The sequence below is a fragment of the Gouania willdenowi genome, chromosome 9, assembly GCF_900634775.1.
Source record: "Gouania willdenowi chromosome 9, fGouWil2.1, whole genome shotgun sequence".
NCBI lineage: Eukaryota > Metazoa > Chordata > Actinopteri > Blenniiformes > Gobiesocidae > Gouania > Gouania willdenowi.
The window spans coordinates 10501471-10528240 of NC_041052.1; the positions used below are offsets into that span (position 1 = coordinate 10501471).

Below are 26770 nucleotides of genomic sequence, written 5' to 3' on the forward strand. Positions count from 1 at the left end.
AAATTTAAATTGGGTTGCAAACACTCAGAAATGCTTCAGGACAATATATATATATATATATATATATATATATAAGAAGCAGTTTTTTTACCTAGATTACATTTTTAAAGTTACATTTAATAATGATAAACTAATAAAAGGACATTCATGTTTTTTGGTTTGATAAGTTAACACAATAAAACGGTGGCTATGGACAAAAACACTGAGATTAAATACCAGATAAAGCTAAAAAGGCGTGTTTGAATTATTTGGAAGAGTTTGGATACGTTACCTACGTCATGTACAAAGAGGTTGGCTGTGGTTGTAAGCAATTTAATGACACTGGATCCATGCCAGCAGTAACACCCTTTAAAGGTCTGCTGAGTTCACCACAGTCTCATGGTTAAGTGAAAACATCACCTTAAAAAACCCTTATGAAAAATCCCCTGAGGAGGAATAAATGACATTCTGACGAGACGTGGAAATAAAGTGTCGATTTATTTTTACACCACCTCTCACAATGAAAACAAGTAAAAGGGGGTGGGGATTTATTTTAAAATCACTTTGCATCAACTTCATTTACAGAGGTGTCCTGCTGGCACTTTAAATATTCCCCTCGCTACATCTTTTTTTTTCCTGTTACAAAATTATATAAAAAAATTTTCTGGACATATATACACAAATATACTGTAGTTATATACACATACACGTAATCAGTTCATGGTTTTTAGCTGAGGAGGGATGCTGAGTCAGCTAGTCCTGCTAGCCTTTTGTGTGACGACACATCCACACAAACAAAGAACCACCTCATCATCATCATCATCATCAGTGACAACACTTCACAGATTCTACAAAGTCTTCACATTCACAACATCAGCCATCTTTTCCCCCTCCTGCTATCGCTATTGAAATAGGGGTTGAGTGCCTTGTTTAAAGGCACGTTGGCAGTGTCTTTAATGCAGGTTTGTGACTCTATCAGCGGTGCCTTCTCTTACTCTCTGGTAAAAGGCAGTAGAGACAGAGCCATGGTTTGTGTCCTGGTTACAGGCGAGCGCAGCAGCACCTGTGGCTACATTAGAACTCTTTACTGTCTCTGAACAGGTCGATGCGCAGGGCCAGCTCTTTGAAAGATGGACGCAGGCCAGGGTCTTTGTCCCAGCACTCCTCCATGATCTCATGAATCTGAGAGAGAAGTAAAAAAAACACGTTTAAAAAAAAATAAATACAAATTTAACAGCTAATCTGGGTCAGTACGTTAAAATCAGTGTTTCACCAATAGGGGTATGAGATGGCACTACAGGGGGCACTTGAGAGGAAGTGGAAAATTAACAAAGTAAATGAATCCATTCAGGGGGGCAAAAAATAAAATTTTATTCTACTTATTCAAAATGTGATTCTTTAAATTTCAGGATGGCAACTTCCGACTCGTACGGCAACAGTGTTAAGTCAAAACACACAAACTCACCCAGACCTTTACAGTCTGACACGATCCCAACAGGAAAAAACAGCGATCAAGATTCACGTCCCTATTATTCACCCTGAAACTGTGAAATACAGCTCACTACAACTTTAATGAGTGTGAGGTTGAGAGGATACACAGAACTCTGCAATGTTTGGCTGAATTTGAGAGAGTCCAATTCTTTAATTTTCTCCATGCAAAGTATTTTTCTATATTTTGTTTTCATGTTTGTCAAAACTGAAAATCCACTTTCACACAAGTACGTGGTAGCAGAGGGAATCATGGTCTTGACAGCACGTTTTGCTCGTGCAAAGCATTGTATCTCTCGACATATTTGTGCTTTTTTGAAGAGATTGTTTCTCTGTGACCACTATAGGGTAGTCTTACAGAGAATAATGTCATTTATGGCAATCCATGGAGGCTCCTGACTGCTGCTTTATTTAATTTCTAGTTTCCAATGTTGTCATGCTGTTTTAAACTTCTGTTCACATACCTTCTATGACAATTTGCGTACCCCTGGGGGTACCCGTACCCAACTTTGGGAACCTAGGATCTAGATGAACTTTAAACAAATCTCATCTCTTCGATTCAAGCAGCAGCCAAACGTCAACAAACGCTGACTCAGCGGCTGCTGGGAGAGTGTAGTGTGTATGTACTGATATGTGTTGGTACCTCTGAGGGACAGCCCATGGGTTGGGGCAGCCTGCTGCCTGACTTGAGGAGCTCAACGAGGTGATAAACAATCAGCTGTCCTTGTTTGTCGTTCCCCATTATGGACATAAAAACCTGAACAGGAGGAAAAAGAAGAGGCACGAGCAGGTGAACAATCAGTGAAATGGATCCCCAATAGATCAATAGAGGGATTCCTTAAAACAGAGCAGTTGTGAGCAGAGGTGTACTGGCATCGTGTCCCGAAGTGGGCCACTGGTCTGCTACGTTTCTTTTTTTTTTTGAAGAGCGAGTGGAGGCTGACATGGTAACAGGTGGTCAGAAAATGTCCAAAAGTGGTAAAAAGAGTGCAAAGTGACTAAAATGGGCCAAAAAATGGATAAATAAGGAACCAGGTGGTATTTAATGGCAAAGGGTAGCTTCAAAGTGTCAAACAATAGTGAAAAAGGGCAAAATGTGTCAAACAATAGTGAAAAAGGGCAAAAATGTGAAACAAAGAGGCAAAATGTAGGGAAACGAGTGGTATTTATTGGGCAAATGTTAGCTTATTTGGATGAAAAGTGGACAAAAAAATTAAAGAAAGGACAAAAATTGGAAAAGTGTCAAAATAACTTGCAAAAATGGACAAAACATAGGAAAGGTATTTATTGGCAAAAAGTAGCAAAAGTCTGAAAAAAGTGTGTAAACAAAGGAAGACAAAGGAAGTTGCAGAACGGCCAAAAGAAATGGGTAAAAAGGGGTTAAAAAGTTTCTCCTTTTAAGGTTTTCTGTGGGAATAATAATTAAAATGAAGACAAAGGGCCACATGTTGAGCATCACTGACTTAATAACGGCTTCTACATAGTTTCATCTGATAATGTAGTGGGCTGGTCTGGACATAATGCCAGGACATGTTTACTTTACTGAAGGGTTTACAGCATTAATAATATTAATAATAACTGAAGGGTTTACAGCATTAATAATATTAATAATAACTGAAGGGTTTACAGCATTAATAATAATAATAACTAAAGGGTTTACAGCGTAAATATTATTAATAACTGAAGGGTTTACAGCGTTAATAATATTAATAATAACTGAAGGGTTTACAGCATTAATAATATTAATAACTGAAGGGTTTACAGTGTTAATATTATTAATAATACCTGAAGGGTTTACAGGATTTACAGTATTAATAATAATAATACCTGAAGGGTTTACAGCGTTAATAATAATAATGTTAACTGAAGGGTTTACGGCGTTAATAATAATAATGAATGAAGGGTTTACGGCGTTAATAATAATAATGAATGAAGGGTTTACGGCGTTAATAATAATAATAATAATAATAATAATAATAATAATAACTGAAGGGTTTACAGGGTTAATAATAATAACTTCCAAACTACAAGAAGTAAAATGATTTATTGTTCAGCCTGAGGCATCAAACAGCTAGAGCTGGTTCAGAACGCTGCAGCTAGGCTGTGAACCTGAAGAAAGAGGTCACAGCACATTAGTCCAGTTTTAATCTTTACACTGGCTCCCAGTCAGGCTGTGGAACAAACTTCTCTGTTGGCAGTTTGTTCCACTTCTTTGCAGCATAACAACTAAGTCAGCATCCAATGTAAACATTTTTAAATCCAAGTTAAAGGCTCTTTTTCTCTACTGCATATGACTGAGGGAGTTTTTTAGTCATATAGTTAATTTAATGTTTTTACTGCTGATTTTAAATGTTCTTAATGATTTTCAAACTGTTAAATAATTACTGTTGCACTTTTAAATCATGTAAAGCACATTGAATTGCCGTGTGTATGAAATGCGCAGTACAAATACATTTCAGTTGCCTTCAAGCCATGTGGATTTTTAAAAAAAATTGTCAAAAAAAACAAAGCTTTGATGGCCTTAGGGAGGGAAACTGTGTATAATTAATACTTAAATGAATACAAGCGGGAGTTGAACCCAGGATGTTTGAACAGTGATTTATTCACACTGAAAGATGACCTCATTAATGTCTCACATCTAAACCAACACACAATCCACCTGAAACTCAAAACAAACAATGAAAACCTTTCTTTCTATTTTAGCATCTTGCTTTATTTGAAGTTGGATCGTAATTCAGTTTGGTATGAATACTCAATGATGCTCAGCCCCCTTTTCTTTCTTTTTTTTAAAATCGGGCCCACCCCCAATTTCTGGTAATTTCCATGTTTATGGCAACATAGTCGCGTGATATATTGTTTTAAAGGTAATTCAACGTAGATTACGATTATCCCTCGCACAATTCGATTAGGGGTCCGGAGGCCCACCCCCCTTTTTTTTTTTTGGCAATTTCCATTAAAGTTTTCTCATTTATTTGTGAGTCAAATAATGCAACAGTTGGTGGTAACGAATCATTGACACATACCAATATATGAATGGGGCCCATTACTCCATATGTGCCACGGCAGCGTCAGGGGGCCCCATTTCTTTTCTCGGTGGAACCGGGCCATTTGACTGAATTCTACGGAACGTGGTACGTGCTATTCTGTGTGGATACGTTCCGCGGGCCCGGCCGTAGTTCATATAAACTTGTTTTTCAAAATTCAGCTGTTAGTTTTTAATAAAATGCTTTTTAGCCGGTATCTGTACTCTGATATCATCTTTAGCGTTTTACTTTAAGAACAGTGAATCATAAAAACTAAACATGTTTGTGAACAGCCTGTGTGAAGTGCCTGTGTTCCACTTACTGCAGGGGGGCTGCAGTTTTTGTCGCTGTGTGTGAAGAGCTCGTAGAGCACCACTCCAAAGCTCCAGACGTCTGACGCCACAGAGAACTTGCTCTCTGTTAACGATTCGGGGGCGTACCTGAAAGAGAGCAAAGTGCATGAGAGCGTGCACAAACTCCTGCATCAAAGCACTGAGGTAACAACAACATGCCTCAGTGTAAAGAGGAATACTCCAATTAGTTAATTCCAAAAAAATTCTGAGGCGCTCAGAGGCAATATTAAAGCCTTTATTACAGTTAGGGCTATAGAAACTACATGAACTTTTTAGGACAATGTTTTCAAAAGATTGCATTTTTTGAGGCCACTGATTTTTAACATCAGTTTAGATTAGTGTATATAGGGACAATTATGCGTGTTAAAATATCAAAATAGAACACACAGAGGAGATATGACAGAGCAAACAAGCAGCTATCCTCAAACTGCATACGCAGCTACCAACTTTTTCACTTCTAATGCGATACCAATACTGCAGCCTTGAGTATTGACCAATACCTATACAGTATCAATCTGATTCTATATCAAAACTAATTATACATACTTTTATTGTATATATTTTTGCTTTGAATGTTAGAAATGGTTTGTATCAAGTGATAATATTGAGAGAACAATAGTTGGCAAAAAGTGTGTGTGAGAGAAAAACCGACCCATTTCTTATTAACCAACATAAGATGATTCTATAACTTAATGAAAATAAATTTTAAAAACAAATTACATAACATCAATGAATCCAATTGAAACAAAAACATTCTATCTTTAAAGTAAACAAAAGCTACTAGCTTAACTTATCTTAAAAAATAATATTCAACAACGGAACAATAAAAAAAACCCTCAATAAATCTAATAAAACCCAAAAAAAATTATATTTTTAAAGCGCAAAAAAGCTACTAGCTTAACTTAAAAATAATATTCCACAACGGAACAATAAAAAAACCTCAATAAATCTAAAAAAACCCAAAAAAATTTACATTTTTAAAGTGCAAAAAAGCTACTAGCTTAACTTAAACATAATAATATTCAACAATTGAACAATAAATAAAACATTAGGAGACCCTGGAAAAAACCCCTCAATAAATCCAATAAAACAAAAATATATATCTTTAAAGTGCAAAAAAGCTATTTGCTTAGCTTAAACATAGGAATATTCAACAATTTAATAATAATAAAAAAATTAGAAGATCCTAAAAAAAAAAAAACAACCAATAAAAACTAATTATACTTTAAGTGCAAAATAATTTAAGTTAACTTCAGTGTTTTGTTTTTTAGTCAGTATTTATTACTGTCAGGTGGTGGATAAGTGCTGGAGTGGAGTCTGGAATGAACTGCTTGTATTTCAGATTTTAGATGCAGGTGATGCATGATCGATGATATCGGACCAATTTCTGATATCAATATGGGATGGGGACACCACTAATAAACAGTATTCACTTAGTCTTACCAGAATATGGGGCTCTCTCCTGGTTCTTTGACCATGTAGTACTCTTTGTCCTGAGGCAGAACTTTGGTGAGACCGAAGTCTCCAATCTTTACTCTCTGTTCACTCTCCACGAGGATGTTTCGCGTTGCCAGGTCTCGGTGAATGTAGCGCTTACTTGCCAGGTACTCCATACCCTGCACCAGAACCAAAGACTTAGTCCAGGTTCAGAGGAATGAGACACTGATTTTAACAGAAGAGGCGTTGCAGCAGTACCTTGCAGATCTGGGAAGTGTAATGCACGAGGATCTTGTGGTCGATCCGCTCCTTGTTTTTCATCAGGTAATCTCGTAAACTTCCAAAGGGAAGGTATTCCATAATGAGACGCAGATTTTTACGACCTGAGGGGAGCCAAAAGGAAATAAAAAAAAATAAAAAAAAACCCTTCATTTTTGGTTGGGTTTGAAAGGAGGTCGAAGGCAGACATGAACAAACTAAACTGTGTACTTAAACTAACAAAAAGCTCCTAGTGAGTGTTAAAAATCCTTAAACAGGGTTCTTACAGCCTCAGTCAAATCAAATTTAATAAAAAAATAGACTTTTTAAGAATTTTTAATGTCATTTGAAATTAAATTCAAGCCCAAATTTACAGTAAACACAATTAGGGAAAAAAAAAATCCCACATCAATTACATAGGGTTAGGGTACATTTTTTCCAGGGTCGAGTGCAGACAAAATAAACAAAATCACTTCAAAAACACACAAGACGACTACAAAAATAGCCAGAAATCTATAAAAGAACAAAAATAAAAAAATAAAAAGCATTAAGAAAAATCTTTTACATTTTCCCATGTTGTTTAAAGTTGCTACAAGCATGACAAACATCTGCATAGAGTCCCACAGCAACCACGTCACTGTTTTGTAGTTGGTTCTGCTGTCGTGATTGTATGATGTTACAGCATATTACATAGTTTTTTTAAAAAACTAATGTTACCATTTATTTTGAATTGTGAAACGAATTATAATTATAAAATCATACTTGTGTTAACATTTAAGACTTTAAAGACATTTTAATGACAATGAAGGCCTTATTTTTAGATTCATGAATTTAATTAAGACTATTTAAGGATCCGCGGGAACCCTGTTAAATGAAAGCTGGTTTTGTTAAAAAAAAAAAAAAAAAAAAAAAAAAAAAACCTTCAAAGTAAAAGTCAAGTACCTGCACTGTAACAAACACCCTTGTACTTGACGATGTTCTCGTGCTGCAAAGATTTCAGGATTTCGATCTCGCGTTCAAATTCCCGCATGTGCTCAGCAGTGCTGTGCTGCAGCTTCTTCACAGCCACCACGTCTCCTGTGTTATCCTGTAAGGGGTCGTAACGACACATCTCCACACTGCCAAAGTTTCCCTAAAGGAAAAGGAAACATGTCCATGTCCCATGTTAGGCACTATTAGTACTCATATTATCCCTGTTAAATACTTGTTGGTTTCAGTTTCTTGTTGTTATGAGTGGATTTGTTGAAGTCAAAAGGTGAAAACGTTCCTACTTTGGGAGAATTGATGTTGACATAGACTGGAGAAGTAGAACAATGTTCACAATACCCTCATATATTTAAGTCTCCAGAGGAAAAGGAATACAAGGATTAATGACCATCCCTCACTTCTTGTGATTGCCTAATTGTCGATGGGTGAGCAAGAAATAAAACATTTTGTCTTAGTTTTGATTAACTTTTGGTTGCACTTAAGAGTCCCTTAGCCTTGTTTACTCAAATTAAAGGCAAAAGGATTGAGGTTTGCTGAGACTTTGGACCCTCCTTTGCTACATTTTCAATTTGAAGGGCAGGAGGAAGGTGCATTTTAGAGATGATAGAGGGAAGAAACAGCCTTAGGCTTCTTAGGGCCTAAAATGTTTTGTGAATGACTTTTATCTTAAAGTAAAATTCTCAGAAAAATCTTAAAACTCAAGGAATTCTAAGATTTTTCTAAGCGTTACACTAAGAGCTCCTTTTAGCCCTAGGGTGTTTTGTGAAAACAGGCACTGGCTTTTCTGACAAAGCTTTCATTTCCTGTTTTTCTTCATACCTTTCCAAGCTGCTGTAAAAATATGAGATGTCGTTCTTCAAACTGGACTGGCTCTGGATTCTCAAACCCCCCGCTGGTCCATCCCAGGCCTGTTGTCCTGTTTGGTAGGATGTCATTATCCACGATCAACTCATAGTCTGAGGTCAAAAACACACAGGCACATGCACAGAATCCATTAAACAATGATTTGGTTCAAGTACCGCCTTTGTCCGACTAAAACATTTTGCTTAGAAAACTATTTAAAAACAACTATGGAGCACAATGATGGAATTAACGAGTGATGACACACATCTAAAAAAATCGTGACCCCATTTTGATATCAAGAATTTCTGGCGACCCCAAAGTCATTTTTTTTTTTCTAGACTCAGTTTTTGATCATGTTTTAGCCCAGATATTATTTTTTTTTTACAGCTTTTTAATTTGACCAGATTTATATTTCACAAAGTATATAGATTCTAAAATCTATTTAAATTTTTCACCAATTTCAGGTGACCCCACGTGAGTGGAAGGTGAGTGTGAGCAACCATTCTCAATGTGACATTCATTTAGTTTCATTTTTGTTCCTCGTAGCCTGGTGGCCTCTTATCTTTGATTTACATTCAAACCTTGTGATTTTTGAGATTATATCAAGGGAAAGTGTTATAAAAGCGCTTTTAGTCCATTTTCTGTCATTTGTAGTTTTTTTCACCATGGCAGATGTCACTAACCATCACGGTCATCGGATTATTACATCACCTAGTGGAAGTGGGTCTGATTGTCAAAACAAACGTGATGGCCTTTTCCTAACTCTTCTCCTAACACCTTTCCTGACCCAGTGACATCATCCAGGGAGTTATGGAAAAGTGGATAGGAAAGGAGAGGGAGGAACTATTCGGACGCAGCCTGTAACTTTATCTGTAAATTTTCCTCTCTCTCTCTCTCTAATGCCATTACATACCCTTAGAGGTACACATACCCCCATTTGAGAAACCCTGCTTTAGAAGATCTTTTCCAGAATGCAATACACCACTCTTTCTTGCCTCTGAAACAAGGAGCAGTAACTCGCTGACATGTCTCCAATGGCATCGTAATGGATGTGGTGTGCGTGTCTGACGACATTTGAGAGCTAACTCCTGTGTGACTATACATTCTTGGTCTTCCTATGACATCAATGGGTGCTATTTGGTCAATGAGGGTGGGGGACGGGACGGACACACACCCACCTGGTGTGAACAAGCTGTGCAGGTCTCGGATGACAGCGCGAAATGTGGGCCTGAATGTGGGCTCGTATTCCATACAGCTGGTGATCAGATTGGCCAGTTCCGTCCACTTGGGGGCGGGGAGATGGTGCTGGTGTTGGTAGAACAGGGTTTTCTTGGAGACACAGAAATACAACCAAAGAAAAATGACTTTAATCTCACAATAATGACATAAACCACATGTGTTAAACTCAAGGCCCAGGGACAAAATCTGCAGGGGCTCAGTTTTCCCGGTGCTTATATCGCATGATTGCAGTCATTTTTATTGTTAACTTGTTGAAAAAACTCAAAATTCTGACAAAATCCTTAAATTTTCCTCAAATTATTACATATTTCCCTTAATTAAGTAGAAATTGGTCACAAAATCTAGTAAATTTCAATTGAAGATCCAGTTGCAACTGATATCTATCACTTATTACTTATATAGTGTCAGTTTCTTACATATTTTGTATTTTATGTATACGTAGAAGTGTAGACTAGGGAACAATAATGTTGAAATTACTTGTTTTCCAACACAAAATCTGTGGCCCACTTGAACTAAAATGAGTTTGACTCCCCCGACCTAAACTGAGCAATTTGTTGAGGGAAAAAGCACAAATGGAATTATTCAGCATGGTTATTATTCAAAAACCATGCAATCGGTAGCCGATATAGTCTATTGCACATATGCCAAACTCAAGACCCACGGGCCAAGTTCGGCCCGCCAGATCATCAAGCCTAGCCCACAGAAAGATGTTGTTCAAAGTAAAAATTACAACAAAAACAGGAGTTTTTGTAAATTAACATATAAGTTGTAGATAAAATATGACGGATGCTGCAATATTAAATATGCTATATTAAATCGCAATTATTTTTAAAAAACTGGAAAATTCTCACAAATTATCCCAGAGGATTCTTGCAAATTACATTGGAATTTCGAGAAAACAAGTTGCAAAGTCAAGAAATGTTCACCAATTGTTTAACATTCTGGATTTTGCTTTAATTTGTGATTTATTCCTTCACAAAAACATCTATTTTTCTGCTCCAGCCTATGCACTTGAGGTCAAAATGGGTGGCATGTAGCCCTTGAACTAAAATGAGTTTGGCACCCTTAATCGATCATATTGTATTGTGAACTCCGTGTATCGTCCCACCCCTAAAAATAATTGCCTAAAACATACACAAACTTTGAAAAAAAAAAAAAAAAAAAAACTATGAATAATTATTCATTCATTTAAATTTTCTGCATAACTTGTATGAATAAATTCAGTGTGTTTTGAAATCGGTTGTATGTTTGTTGTTCTGGTTTAGGCTTTAAATTGGCATTTTTGCAGAAAAAAAGAAACAGTTTTGTTATTTTAAATGATAATTCTATATTCAATGTGAGGACAGAGAATCCTACCATTGAATTTTCCACCGTTGCTAAAGGTTTCTCTCCGCCACTGCAGATTTCCCAAAGTGTGGTGCCAAAGCTCCATTTGTCTGCAGCCAGGCTCAGTTTGGCAGGGTCCTCGATGCATTCAGGGGCCACCCAGGGGATCCTCTCTGTCAAAACTGGGTATGCACAAAATTATTAGACATTGTCAACATCTTTCATTTACAATTTAAAATGCATATTTATCAGCAATTTATCATCAACAACACTAAACATTACAAAATGTCATCTAATCTTTAACATATTTACATAGTATAGCATTTTAACTTCACAATATTCTGAAGCCTTTTACCACCTCCTGCTGGTACATGAGCGTCATTACATCACATAAAAATAACTCACTTTCTTTGGGCAGGACAGTGACGCTGATTCCAGGATCACTAAGTTTAATGAATGGAGGGTTCCCAGCCCTACGATCCTCTTCTCTGATCAGAAGAACATTTTTAGCGCAAACATTCCCATGAATCAGTTGCTTGTCTTCCTTCAGGAGAGAGAGAGAAACAAATCTAAATATAATGCAATGAAGACATATCACCTTTTGAATCTGACAGTCACTAGGCAAATTAAAATGATTTATTAAAGGGAGTTAATATAGCCTATCATCAGACGGAACAGGGATTCATACCAGGAAGTTCATGGCCCAGGCCAGCTGCTTTGCAACTTCAAGTTTCCACAGAATGTTTGAGTTCTTGTTCTTCTTCAAATACGTGTCCAGTGAGCCAAATTTTACGTACTCCTGAACCATGATGTCTGGAAAAACAAGAAGAACAAAAAAAAAATCCCTCAGAATTGTGAAATTATTTTTCTTATTACATTTTCACTTTCTAAAAGGTGAAGAAAAAAGGCTGATTACATTTTAAGTCATTGTTTAAGTTCTTGAACAGTTTTCATTCCTGTGAATCACTGAACCAATATTTTGTTGAATAACTGGTGCTTCATATGTGTTACATGGAATCAACAAGTGTTTGACCTTTGTGAACTGGACATTTGAATGACATTCCTCAATTCCTCTGCATTTCTGAAGCAAACTCAAGAAAGTTTTTGTCAAAGGTTTTCTATTAAATTCATGCCCAAGGATTTCAGATTGGTGTGATTTCAATCGTTGTTTAGTTTAAACATCAAATTGAGGAGCAGTTCCCTTTCAACATAAAACAGCATCACTGATCAAAATATTTGAACGGATCTATGATCCCTTGTATATAAGATAGCCCGACACCTTTTTTTTAAATTTTTTTAATAAGAAACATTCAAATATCATACTTGTACCACCATGCTTCGCTGTCCAATTAGATTTCAATATGTTTCCAAAATGAACAATCATTGGCATGTTGTAAACTCTGCAGCAAACATGTTTTGTTGTTGGTAGTAACTTTAGAGTCATTGCCGTTGAGAATACTGGCCCATCCACTTGAAAGGTAGCTTTCCATTTTAAGGCATTCAAGAAAATTTTAACTAAAACTTCATTTCTTCTTAGTTTAGCCCATCTTCAATCAACATTCTAATCAAAGAGGAACAACCCATTACACTCAACTTTTCAGAGAAAGGCCATCATATGCCAGTAGTAAATTGGCTTCTTTCATCCCTAAACAAGGGTTGGTTGTTTGACACTAGACATAATTTGTACCATGAAACATCTGATAGGCCCCAGACTGACTCAGGACAGGGACAAACACTACAAATACACAGTTAATCTAGTTTGAAACATATTTCAAAGTAAAGAAAAACAGACAACCCTAGAAGATAATTTAATTATAGAACCCTGATCTAAACATCAGACAACTGACCTTTGGAAAAAAAAACAAAAACTAAGAGCTGGACCCTGCAGCACAGGGATGGGGTATGTCGGGAAAAATTATTATGTAAATATAGGCTTAGTTCACAGGAGCCCAAGTCTGGTCCAGGAGAGCTCCTGTCCTGCATGTTTTAGATGCTACCCTGGTTCATCAACTGATTATAAAGGGTTGCTTGTTCTCAGGCTTTCTGAATGAAGGTGTGACATGTAAAACATACAGTATTTGGGTGTCTCTGGGACTGGACTTTGGTGCTCTTATTTTTACGCCAGTGGCTGAGAAATTTAGTAAAAGCCCAAAAAGGAGGAGGGCGGGGAAAGAGCTCCACCCATGCACACAAGACAAACTGTTTCCAATCAGCATTACACCCCAGTGAATAGTATCACATTTATGTAGAAAAAAGGGAGATGAGCTGCTTTTTTGTTTGGCTGAACTTCAATTATTTGATTTTGAGGTGTCTTGTCACACATAATTACACACTTCATAGATCTGTTTGCAACACAAGGGCAAGTTCTCGTATTCATCATGGGATTTGGTTTTCAAACTACTTATCTTGGCTGACTTAAATACACATTGATGTTTTATTTTATTTGACCTTTATTTAGGTCCTTACTGGTCTTTCCATTATCAACATCAACTGCACATTTCTTATGATGATGTAATTGATGATTTTGCTTTGAAAAATATTATTTATGATAGATAGATTCTTCATTTCAGTCTGCCACTGAAGGAGCTTCTCAGACCCTCCACAGTCTGATGCAGGGGGTGAGAGGTGTCGTCCATGATGAATGTCAGCTTTGCTACCATCCTCCTCTCACTCACTTCCTCCAGTGGGTCCAGGGAGCAGCCCAGGACATCACTGGCCCTCCTGACCAGCTTGGTCAGTTTCTTCCTGTCCCGGTCAGTGCTGACCACTAACCAGCAGACCACAACGTAGTGGATAGTAGAGGCTACCACAGACTCATAGAAAGTCTGAAGGAGGGGTCTACTGACCCCATACAACGTCAGTCTCCTCAGGAGGTGATGGCGACTCTGGCCCCTCCTGTACACGGCAGCGGTGTGGTGAGACCAGTCTAGTTTATTGTTGAGGTGAACACCCAGGTACTTAAAGCTGTCCACCTGCTCAATGTCCAGGCCCTGAATGTTCACCGGTGTGCATGGTGGAGAACTTCTCCGGAAGTCGATCACCATCTCCTTCGTCTTACTGGTGTTTAGACTCTGTCAGCTGGTGTGAACTCAATCGTCTGAGTCCATGATGACCTGTACTCCAGCTCTTCCCCTCAGACACACAGCCAACAATGGCTGAGTCATCTGAGAATTTCTAGAGGTGACAGCTGCTGGAGTTGTAAGTGAAGTCCGCCTTGTACAAGGTGAAGAGGAATGGTGAAAGGGCTGTTTCCTGTGGGGCCCCCAGTGCTGCAGACTACCACATCAGATGTACAGTTACGCAGCCTCACGTACTGCGGTCTGTCTGTGAGGTAGTCGATGGTCCATGCAGGGAGATGTTCCTCCACTCCCGCATCCTCCAGCTTCCCTTGCAGCAGCACCAGACGAATGGTGTTGAAAGCACTGGAGAAGTAAAAAACATGGCTCTCACAGCGCTCCCAGGTGTCTCAAGATGTGTCAGCGCCCGGTGCTGGAGGTAGGTCACTGCGTCGTCCACGCCAATGTTGGGCCTGTAGGCAAACTGTAGGGGGTCTATAGCAGCGCCCACCACAGTGCAAAAATGCTTGAGGATGATCCTCTCCATGGACTTCATTAGGTGGGAGGTGAGGGAAACAGGCCTGTCGTGGTTGGGCTCCTTGGCGTGAGGAGTCTTTGGAACCGGAACCACACAGGAGGTCTTCCATAGGACAGGGACCTTTTCCAGACAGAGGCTCGGGTTGAAGATGTACATGACCACTTCACAAAGTTGGTCAGCATAGTCCCTCAGCACTCTGGGACAGATCCCATTTGGTCCTGCAGCTTTCCTGTATTTTATCAGCCTGAGTTCTTTGATCAGATCAGAGGTCAGTACTAGTAACTCAAAAAAGACTGAGCGGAAAAGTTTAATGGCGTCTCGGCTTTCCTTCACGATGTAACTGCTATTCACAAAGAGAGCTATGCAAAATCCGAGGCTGTCAATCATCGTCAAATCCCGTTTTTCAACCTCAAATAACTTTTTAAAAAAAAACTTCAGAGAAAAATGAGCGCTTAAACACAATGTAGGGTGATAACTAATGATCACAGCAGAGTTTAGGTTTGGAAAAAATTTATACAATGAGTATTTTAACTGTGCAGTTTGACCAACATCCCATCCGTTATCACTGAGGAGGCGGGATTTATGACCTATACTGCAGCCAGTCAGCAGGGCAGCTCTAAAAAAAAAAAGCTTCACTTCCCTGTGAGCGTGTGTTGTCCATTCTTTTTACAGTCTATGGAATAAAGTGGTGGGAAGGTGAAGGGGGGCTGGCTGGGCGATGGTTTCCGCTGGGCTGTAGATGTGTGAAGAGGGGGGAGGAAAGGAGGCAGTGGAGTGGGGCTGAAGTCAAATCTATTGAAGAACTGATTCAGCTCATCGGCCCATCTCTGGTCTCCATCAGCTCCAATCTGTCCATGTCCTGAGATGGACTTCAGGCTTCTCCACACGTCACAAGCATTTTTTTGCTCCAGCCGCTCCTCCAGCTTCTTCTTGTAGGTGTTCTTGGCCCTCCTGATGGCAAACTTGAGTTCATACTGAACTCTTTTCTGCTCCTCTTTGTCCCCTGAGAAGAATGGTTAAGATCGAGATGGCAGTTTTGTCTAGTTTGTTTCTTACCATGGCGTCGTTAATTAGTTTTACAATTTTTGTTACTGTATTAATTTTTTTGTTCTCTTTTTGATATGTGGGGTGGGTGTTTCTAGCTCAGGGACTGCCTCTGCATGGGGCCATGCTGTTGAAAACCGTGATGTCAAGTGAGAGTTTCTGTGTCAGGCTTTAGTAATCTTCTTAAGAACGGTTTGATAAGCCTCAGGCTAATACAAGCCATGGTCCAGCTTAAATAAAGAAGCTGACGACAGTCCACATCTTTGAACCTTAATGACCTTATATGGTCTAACAAATGAGTAGATAGTGCGAGGCATTTCAGGACACATGCTGTACCAGAGGTGCAGCCACTTGGGAGTGGCCGCGCACGTGTGTTTCAGACTTACGCTCCTCTCCACAGACGCACACGCCATAGTTCAGGATCAGGTGTTTGTGCGACAACTGGCTCATCATACTGGCAGCTTCAAAGAAGGCCTGTGGGACACAAGGAGGTTTAAAAAACAATGATGTTAATTAATGTTGCAGCCAAAAAAAAATAAAAACACATCAAAAGCTGTTGACAAACTTAACTTGAAACACAATTAAATTCACAGCTCAAAGCACAGGTTTTCTTTCTGACAATGATGAACAGAGAAGCTCTTTCTTTAAAATTGAAAACACCAATGAATATATTTCCTGCATGTGTATTTATCTAAATATGTACAAAAACCTAGAGAAAACTATCAATATACAATGAAAACATGACTAATGTCAGATATGCTAATTGTGGTTGCAATATGAATTAAATATTGCATAGGAAGTAAATATAGTCCTTAAAATGTACACAAATGAACTACTGTACCATTCTGAACACAGGAAAACAATATATACCAGTGCTTGTGATGCATGAGGTGGCATGCCATGCTTAAAAATCATATGTTGGAAAAAGTTTTGACAAAGGCAGGTTATTATGTTTCAATGATCTGAAATCTAAAACTATGATTTTTTTCTATTGTTACCGTTGATTGTATTTTGTCTATTTTACTTTGTAATACTGACAACTTAAAGGTTTGCACACACAAACACTGCTTTATCTACCCTCTACACCCAATAAAGGAGTCGGTTTCTTCAATTTATTTTTTAGATTATTTTCCATTTTAAAATTTGGTATTTCTTCTTTAAACCAGTCGGTACATTTTGAACCTTGTTGGATTTTTGTCGACACCACTTGCCCACTCAGAGGAAAGCTGGGTTCATTAAGGCTGGACCACATAGCAACAGTCCACAGCTTTAGGAGCTTACAGTAAATTTAGGTCAAGGCTGATCTATCTGTCCAAAAAAAATCTATTACAAAAATTGCTCTACCATGTGATTATGCTAAATATTGGGCAAATGGGCAAACTACCAGAACTGTGAAAAATAGTTTTTACAATTTATTTTAATGCAGTCTGGATGTTTCTGTGTCAATGCAGTGACAGACAATTAAAATTGAACTCCATGTTTTAGACATGGAAACTTTATGAAAAATTTGCAAGCAGAAAAATGCACTCCATCAAATCAACCCTACAAATTGTTTTAAAAAAACTAACTCCAATAGCCCTACAGAAAGATTCATTGTATAAAATTTTCCATTTTTCATTTATGTTGTAGGAAATAAATGATCAGCTGCTGTTGGTTAATCTGGAGGCAAGTAGAGAAAGCAAGTAGTGATGTGAAAGAGAAAATATATTTTGTACAGCTTCTGGCCTGGATCTTGTTTTTTTTTTTTTTTTTTTTTTTTTTTATAAATGCTGGTAATTGTATAGCCTGCTTGTTTAAGAATGGGGGGGGGGGAAATCAGCTAGAAAAAAAAGGAAAATCAGTGACTTCTGACAATTATACAAACCTAAAATTAGTCACTTATGAAGCAAAGAAGAACTACGCTGAATATTTTCTCACTTTAGTTCAACTTCTGCTTATAACTAACTGAATCCAAGTTAAAAAGACATACAGATGAGATGACCAACCTCAGAATAATTCCTATGAGCCTGATCCAGGACTTTCATGACCACATCTGTTTGATGCACAAGTCCGTAGTCGCCGACTTCCTTTCTGACTCCTTTGAATATCTTTGTAAACGTCCCTTGACCCAGGCTCTCCATCTGCCAAGAAGATTCTCATCGTCAAAGCCTGACTTTATACCAACCCGAGCAGAGTTAACTTGAGGTTTACATTTGATCTTATTACTGATTGTGCAAAAGTGAGCTTACAAACTCCAAATCCGTCTTCTTGATCTTGTGGAACACCATTTGACTAATGTTATGTCGATTTAGAGAAGGAGATGAAGGCACTTCTGAGCTTTTGTTGCTTCTGCACACGAGAAGGCAGGATTTTTCTGTGGGTGGAATGGAACTATGTTAAAAGAAGGAAAGTAATTCATTCATTTTAGATTGAACCCTTAGTTTGACTTCACAGGCTGGGAGCATTCATCTGGTTGGTGGTTAAATCCTGAAATATTGCTTTTAAATCATTCATCTTGTTTGGAAACTTAGATTAGTTCTTCCTTGTCCAAGTGCATATTAGGACAACTGACAACTAATTACTCAGGCACTCCGCAATGGGTTCAGTGCTGGTGGCCTACATCTAACACACAAACAAACCCAGAAACTACTAGAATTCTCTTAGCTTTACCTCTGGATTTTGGAGGACAACACTTGCTTAATTGGAAAATAAAGCTGTCAGCGCGAACATTTTCCTTCTGGTAACAGCTGAGCAGTTCCTCCAGGCTGCTAAAGTTCCTTTTAGTTCCACTTAGGTTAAACTCTCCGTTGTCAGACTTGGTTATTTGGCAGTTCTTGTATTCCACAGAGTTGTAAACCTGGCAGACAAATAGAAGCCCAGAACATGTAATATAATATAAGATTGTCCTTGTTCTTTTGTTTGTATTGTCAGGAAGAAGAAAAAACAGACATCAATGATGTCCACAACTATGTTAACAGTAATGTAAATAAAAACCTCCCCTGAAACCTACCTCAACAGGAAACGTAAGGAAATATCTGTTGAAGTCTTTGGGGCTTGACCTTATAATGTATAATCCACGCTCGTTTCCACATCTCTGTAGCCGGTTTACAGCATACTCCATTCTACAACATGTGAAACAGACTCTTCACTTAGAGAAATCAGACATTTTCTGAAGGACCAACACATCAGGAGCTGATGTGAATACAACCATGTACCAGGAAAACAAACCAAACACAGTAATAATTACTCTTAATTTCCAGTTAACTCTTATTAATAATATAAATGAAAGGTTTATATTTTTGAATATTCCCAAAATTGTTTAAGTTCCTGTAAAAATGAACCACATTTTCCACCCCTTTGCAACCCTACAGTAAAGTGTGTCTAAATCTTTCGGATAATTTCCTTAGCCGCATTGTGTCAAGACACTTGATAAAACACTTTTTTGTATTTGAAATTAAACATTTCCAAAGACAATTTTTTCTTTTTAAAAAGGACGATCTTTATGGTACTTACGAAATGGGGCCATGGCAATGAGAGGATATGGCTTCAACAAGCTGACTAGTGGCCACTTCTTTACAAAGATAATGGTGTGCGTCTGTGGTCAGCCGGTAGTAACCATCAATGAGGGACACAAAGGAAAGGGCTTCAGGCAGGTTGGGGAATTCTAACTCCTGAAAGGCAGGACACAAAAAAAAAAACCCTCAATAGATGTCATGATTTACACATTTGTTGTAAGTTTTGAACAGGAAACGCATACACACTTTACATATTAATGTCATTAAAGTACCAGATTTTTGCCATCTTGCTTGTTGATGGTTACCACGCGGCTCTCTGTGGCATCCTCTTTGCATCCTTGTTTGATGCTGATGTCTGTGACATCAGGAAAGTCACACAACATCTGCAGCTCCTGGTAAAACATAACAAACATATGTCACTTTTCCTTTAAAACACGCACAGTTTCAATTTTGTTTTCCATGTAGCTGCGGATAACAAAAGAAGTGATTTGTTTCTGTGTCAAAGGAAGACCTATCAGTTCTGTCATGTTTAAAACTCATAGATAGATAAAACGCGAAAAGACCAAATCAGAGCTGTAGCATTTAATATGTTGCGTTACTGAACAGCATTAATAGCTCATTGTTTGTCTGTTTAGGTTACGCTACCCTTACTGACACCTTAAACAAGTGTCATGCTCCATGAGCAGAGCAGATCTTAAATCTGTTGGTCAAGTCATTCTGTGCTTGTTCACTTGCAACAATGTTTTTTATATACTTGTATTTACCGTACATGGTGTCACGTCCCCTCCCTTCAAGAAAAGACAATTTTTACTATACGTCACTAATAGGGAAAACTGACAAAATTTGCAAGAGTAAAACAAAACAGGTGTTGGGTTTTTAAATAAGAGGTGAAAGTAACTAATTACAAGTACTCACGTTATTGTAATTCAATATTTATGGGTACTTGTACTTTTTTGAGTATATTTCTAAATCAGTAATTTCACTTGTACTTAAGTACATTTTAAAGTTACAAATTATTATTTTTTGTTTTAAAGCAGAACTAAGTAACTTGCGCTTAGCGCTCCCCCTAAAGGTCCTTTTTGGTTATGTCACTGTCGTAAAAACTGCACCCCTCGCTGCCTGCCGCACCTCACAGCTACATGTGCACCTTTGTTCTCCCAAGACGGTAGCGACCGATCACTGAAAAATTTTAATACAACAGTGACACTAAGGGTGATTTCACACATATAGTCCCATGTGACCATGTGAACAGTATGAGGAAGAGAGACAAGTAAAATAAATGAATGATGTGGGAGTAATACGGAAGGGAGTGTGGACATGTGTGTGATGTTTATTTGTGTGCTGACAAAGCCGCTCTGAAAATGGATGGATGGATATTTGTGTGTGCTGCCTGATGGAGCGCTGGGTTGTCAGTGTGTGTGTATATGTGCGCCTGTTGCCACGCTAACAGTGTGATTGCTGTGTTGCTGCTGAGCTGTCACTGCATAGAGTTGCTCCGTTCCTCGGACAAAGGTCTTCTCTGCTTTTTTTTTTGCTGGCTCAGCCATGATACAAGTTTGAGAAAAGTGAATTTGTAGACAACCATGTGCAGCCACGGGGCTGGTCATAATCTAGCATTAGTTTGTATTAGGCTGCCGTAAAGCAGTATGTCTTGCCACCGGGTCGGAGGCAAGAAAGTTGCAAGTGCGATTTTCTGGCCAGAGACAGGAGGGAGAGATCAAAGAACCCCCAATCACCCCATAAATATTTGTATTACCCTTACAGGGACTACAAGAAGGAATTATTAAGGTGAAAAAGTTACAAAGTTTTGCTTTAAAATGATCAACGGACATCGTGAAATTACAAAAAAAAATAAATAACCAGACAACAATCAAATGTATTACATCAAAGCCGACCAACCAGATTAAACGTAACGTACGGTCAGCTACGTCTCAACACTTTAAAACTTCTGCCAAACCCTGACATACAACACACCCCAACGTGCGCCACATCCTGACATGCGTGTGGTTGCGAGGGTCGGTTCATCGCTGCTTGCAGCTTTAATTTTTACTTGTACTTGAGTATTTTAAGTATGAAATTGTACTCAAGTACAAGTAGTAAGTCAATCAAGTAACAGTACTTCTACTTGAGTAGGATATATCAGTACTCTATACACCTCAGCTAAACAGTGGCAGGGGATTATTACCATACTCCACACCACCACCTGCTAAGTCAGTCAAAATGATAGAACTACAAATTCAACAATAGTAAAGCGTAAGGAGTAAGTGAAAAAAAAAAAGTTTTTCTCTTGATTCCCAATGTGGGATTTTAGTTTTTCCCCTCACACACGAACCAAAAAATCCTTAACTAAAGTTTTAGTTTTCTTTCAATTCAAACACTACTACAGAGCCAACTGAGTGTTTACACTCACACACTCACAACCCCAACTAGGCAGCAACCTGCTACTTATATAGCCTCCCAGCCCTCTTGATTACAGCTCTCAGCTGGGAGCAACCACCTCAGGTGCACCAGGTTTCCTTAAATGAGCAGCCTGTTTTCAATGAGTTTTTGTAGGGGAAAAAGTAATCCAGCTTCCTAAAAATCTAAGAACAAAAAGGACTAAAGACACCAAACCACTATTGCACTATACTTTTGTTTGTTTGTTTTTTCTCTTAATATTCATATCGTATCATGTCATTTTATACCAAGCAAAATCATGCCACAATTAAAGGCAATAATCTCACCAACCTGTTCAGAATCCTTCAGTTTCTCTCGAGACCACTGAATGCCAGAGTTTGCCGCCACAAGGATAACAACTTGTCCGCTTGATGGCTCCTTGACCTGGAATTTTTCTGTGTAAAACGCTTTCTCCAGAGACTCCATAATGATGAGGTAATTGAGCTTGAGATCTCGGGCGGTGGTCCGACACTGGCTAAACTGCTGGATGAAGCGCTTGAAGCGAAAGCGGATTCGCTTCCGTGTTAGGAAGTTGTAGTCCTGGATCTGAGCTCTCATTTCCTTTGGTAGGAAAGACTTGTAGCTGGAGAGGAACCAAAGAAACGTTTGTGTTAGCATTATAGGTAGAAGTCCTGCATTGCAGTACAAAAGTGTACGGCGGTCCTTAAAGGGCCCATGTTAGGCTAAATCAACTTTTCTGTGCTTTAAACATCATAAAAGTGCTATTAGGGCTTCATACACATTTTTCATTGATTCCCTCAATCTTTAGTTAGAGGGTGATTTGCTCCTTTCTTACTGTGGGGCGAGCCCAAACAAATTTGACGCGGCACTGAGCTGGAGAAGCCACCCCCCAAAAAAGCTCTCTGCTGTGACTGACATGTAAACAGACACACCCACGAAGGTGAGCATGTCAGTGTCCTTCGCGCAGTGCTACAGGTATGTATGCATTTTCTACAGTCTATGTATGTACCAGTGAACGCCCTACCCCACGCTCTGTCATGTTTATAAAGCAGCATGAGCTCGGCTACGGAGTGGGTGGGAGGAGGGCGGGCTGTCCTCTGGCCCTACGTCACCGTGCAGGGAGGAGGAAGTCAGTGTCCCGTCTATAGACACTCATGAATATGCATAAGTAGGACACAAATCAGCCTGTCTGTGTAGAGTTGCTCAGAAAGTGACTTTTCAGAGGCTAAAACTCTGGAAAATAGGCGGTTCATAGGCAAAGTTTTTTTTTTCTACAATCATAAGTGTCAAATTGAGTTCAGATAATTTACTTTGTAATTGTAATTGGCATAGAAATTCTACAAAAACTGTCATTACAATTGAATTAAATAAAAACCTGGGGAACCATGTTACAGTTCTATGGCTTATACATACGTAGTTAACATCATTAAAATAAGTTTCATATCCAGTTAACCTGTCAGTTCTCTTGAGGATCATTTTACCATTTAAAAATAATTTAAAATCGAGGGGTATAGTGACAGAAAAAAGGCTCAGGCGCCCTCACCAAAAACATTAACACTTATATTTTCATGGATAAAAAAGCCTAACAAGTTAATTAAGAGATGAGAAGCAAATTGGATGATAGATCATATTTTTTAGTGTATTTTACAGATAATTTCAGACATGGGTCAAGATGACCCGTTATCATAAGAGGTGCTAACAGAAAGCTAAAAAGCCCATTTTATGGGCTTATTTATTAAAGGTTCAGTAATTGCAATTAAATGTAATTCGAACTGTAGTAATTGAGAACATATTTGTAATTGACTGTCAGGGGGAAAACAGTAATTGTAATTTCAATTGTAATTGGGAAAAATGTCAGTCAATGTAATCATAGTTTAGTTGTAATTGAACATGGATAATTGAAGACGTAATTGTAATTACAACCCTGTTTAAGAACATAAATATTAACATTCTTCAATATTCTATGTAATGTTACAACATATCCAACACTGCTGAAAGATTTCCAACTAATCTACAAGATAAACGTCCCCATTCATCATTTTTTGGGATCATTAGCCAATTTAACTGCTATAAATTAAGCAAATTCCATACAAAATAAAAACAATAAAGAACCCAAACAGGCTAAGCTGATTTTAAACAGGGCTCTTCTCTACCTTGTGGTGTGGTAGAGGTCCAAAGGTGAAATTTGTTTCTCTTTTGCAGTTCTCGTCATGTCCAGTACAGCCATACCAAGGCACTCTTCCTGCGTCTCATGGGAGTTGGGGATCCTCACCACTCCGTTCACAAAGTCATACCTCCACTGGAAGTACAGGTAACAGATAATGGTGGATGTCATGTTACCTCTGCCATATTACATTACTACTGTGTTTTTAGTAGACAAATCATGAGTTTCTTTAATAACTCAGCTTTAATTACTAGTCACTTGTTCTGCATACAACTATAAACATGACAAGCAGCTTCATGTGCCGCTACACGCTACATATCGGTTTAAGCATGTGGTTCCGTATAAAGGTGTAAGAACAAAAAAATAATAATTTAGTGATGTATAGCAATATTTCACCGTGCGATTATCGTACTGAGCAAAAAAAATGTCCAAATCAATTTTTTTTACTCATGTTTTTCAACCAAAAAAAAAAAAAACATTTAATTGCGTTAACATGTGTATAGCACTTAAACGACCAGTCACTAGGTGTCAGTGAACCATGTCAGACCTTGTTAAACTACCTCACTCAATGCATTTTGGCTTGGAAGTTGATTGCACTTTATTTTTATAAAACAAACTGGGTACTTTTATTGATGTATGTGGTTACTTTTTTTTTTTTTTTTAAGATTCAGAATCTGTTATAGAACTTAAAATTTAACTTTTTTGAATAATGTAATTTTACAGTTTGATAGACATGCCATTACTTTTTTTGATATTGCTTGAATTACAGATAGTTACCATTTACTTGTTTTTGCAAGTTTAAAACCAATTACATAAATTGTATTTCATACCATTTTGTAAAGGGAAAATTTGTAATTACTGATATTGCGATACATCGCAATGTACATTGAATTGTTTAACATCGGGAAATGCAAATCGTGAATTGTAGTCCCCATCCCTAGTACTGTAACACACAACTCAGACCTACTCTCTACATGACATCACACAGTTCTACAACGAGTCGGCATCCCTTTGTGCGTCTTTCTTGCAATAATCAAAACAAATCACCTGAACGTTTATTTACCGCACAGCATCTAAACCCGGCCCGAGGCTGTGGTATAACGATCAAAAGTAGGATTTCAAAGCTCTAACATGGACCATATGGTGCCAGGTTGCAAAGGGCAAAAAAAGTGTTAAAAAAAATACATTTTATTTCATTTTTATTCAAGTCTCTGTAATTTTTTTTTTTTTTTGAAAATTCATCACTTTCGCATTTCTCTTGACTGCATTTGGTTAGAGTTAGTGCCAAAGCCATGGGGCACATCGCTGCATGCTCTATCCAGTGGTTCTCAAACTTTTTTGACTCAAGTACCCCCCTTTGTCTGACTGCAACATTTTGCTTAGAACAACTATAGAGCACAATGATGGAATGAACGAGTGACAACATTTTAAAGAATCTAATTTTGTGAAAGAGTGAAAAGAAACAGTATTTAGTGTAGTTTTTTGGATCGTGACCCCATTTTGATATCAAGAATTTCTGATGACCCAGTTTCCAGAATTTGTTTTTGATTTATATTTTACTGCATTTTAGTTTAACTTTTTGAAATATAAATCTAGTTCAAGTATAGAAAATAGTTGTTTAAGATTATGGTTAAATTTAAAAAAACGAATAAAGAATAATTATTCAAAACTTTCAAGAATCTTTAGGCTGAAAAACACTGATTTAGTGGCTCCAGATTTATTTCTATAGTTGATCATTTTCAGTTATCCAGTTATCTCTCTCTCTCTCTCTCTCTCTGATAGGTGCATGGACTTTGTATACTAATGAAGCTAAGCTCAATACTCACTTAAGTTTAACAAAAAAGGAAGATCAGCCGAAAAAGAAAAACATTTAAATAAAAAATTGAATTTGACTTTCTATTACATATTCTTTTGTTTTTCTTGCTAGTGTATTGTTGAACAGTATAGACTTCATTAAATGTCTTTACTTAAATGATTTTACATGTTCTTATTGATTTTACAAAATTGAATGTTTTATCATGTAAAGCACATTGAGTTGCCTTGTGTATGAAATGCGCAATACAAATAAATTTGCCTTGCCTTGCCTAAATCATAATTAAAAGCTTTTTAAGCATCTAAATGTTTCAAATAGGATCCTGATGTAAATTAAAGCTTCTATTTTGGGTCGATAAATTTGTACATCCGACCCTCAGGGAGTCGGCGCCTCACCAGTCATGAACGTCACTGTGTCTTTTGTAACTTTTGAGTCAAATGCTCGCACACAATCACTTCTTGTGTCTCGTACTAAGCACCGCATCACCACAAGATAAATAACAACATTCATAAGAATCTTGAGAATAGTTTAATGAAAAACATGACTGTTACATTAACAATAATGTTGCACTAAAACTCCAACAAAATACTGACATTTGTATTACTATTAAAATCATTATTACTACTATTACTTAATAAATTAGAACACATTATTGTCCTGCAACTTATTTACATTATGCTGAAAAATAGTTATAACAGCAAGTTAGTTGCATCAATAACTTAACACTCATGTACAGTAGCTAAATTATGAATAGGTCCTACTTATCTTTGTGTAAAACAAAGGAACCCACAGTATCATCTTAGACTCACAGACTCCAAGAAAAAACAACAACAAAAAATAAACACAAAAACTGAATCTTTGCATTATTAAGCTTCAGTGTACATATGGTAATTCCAGGAAGTTAATTTTATCTTCTTTTTTTAAATATATGTTATGGTTTTGTTTATTATTTAATTTTATCTCCTGAGGTGATAGAAACAATTCATAGGAACACATGAAAGCCATCAGAAAATGCTTTGATGCTTTCCTTATGAGAGAACTCATAGTGATGCATCAAAACATATCACCTCTGAGGAAGACTGGCAGTTGACAGTCAAAACATGTCATAAATGAAACCTTAACATGTATGTTAAACAGATGGGCAACAGTTTACTTGCAGTTTTATACATATAACGCTGACATTACGATGTCAATATTATGACATGACACCTGTCATTAGCATGAATAAGGTGTCATAAAGGCTGTCATTAAGTGTTGTTTGTTACCCTAATCATAATCCTAACCCTACATAACCCCACTAGATCGCTCCACCCAACCCAAAAAATGCCAAC

At 37.7% G+C, this 26770-nt stretch overlaps 1 protein-coding gene across 1 annotated transcript in view; it reads right to left on the reverse strand.

The window, feature by feature from the left end:
* Positions 1 to 458: 458 nt before the first annotated feature.
* The window catches only part of jak2b (Janus kinase 2b), a 33591-nt gene continuing 7279 nt past the window's right edge, over positions 459 to 26770 (reverse strand). Inside the window, exons 5-24 of the mRNA XM_028457072.1 lie at positions 23616 to 23761; positions 21793 to 22084; positions 19338 to 19457; positions 19064 to 19221; positions 18561 to 18672; positions 18221 to 18407; positions 17800 to 17924; positions 17557 to 17691; positions 15958 to 16045; positions 11622 to 11746; positions 11339 to 11477; positions 10964 to 11115; positions 9547 to 9697; positions 8345 to 8481; positions 7481 to 7670; positions 6539 to 6663; positions 6287 to 6459; positions 4813 to 4930; positions 2111 to 2224; positions 459 to 1161 (exon numbers count right to left, since the gene is read on the reverse strand). Coding sequence (XP_028312873.1) covers positions 1054 to 1161; positions 2111 to 2224; positions 4813 to 4930; positions 6287 to 6459; positions 6539 to 6663; positions 7481 to 7670; positions 8345 to 8481; positions 9547 to 9697; positions 10964 to 11115; positions 11339 to 11477; positions 11622 to 11746; positions 15958 to 16045; positions 17557 to 17691; positions 17800 to 17924; positions 18221 to 18407; positions 18561 to 18672; positions 19064 to 19221; positions 19338 to 19457; positions 21793 to 22084; positions 23616 to 23761 — 2895 coding nt within the window. The 3' untranslated portion in view covers positions 459 to 1053. The remainder of the gene's footprint in view (positions 1162 to 2110; positions 2225 to 4812; positions 4931 to 6286; positions 6460 to 6538; positions 6664 to 7480; positions 7671 to 8344; positions 8482 to 9546; positions 9698 to 10963; positions 11116 to 11338; positions 11478 to 11621; positions 11747 to 15957; positions 16046 to 17556; positions 17692 to 17799; positions 17925 to 18220; positions 18408 to 18560; positions 18673 to 19063; positions 19222 to 19337; positions 19458 to 21792; positions 22085 to 23615; positions 23762 to 26770) is intronic.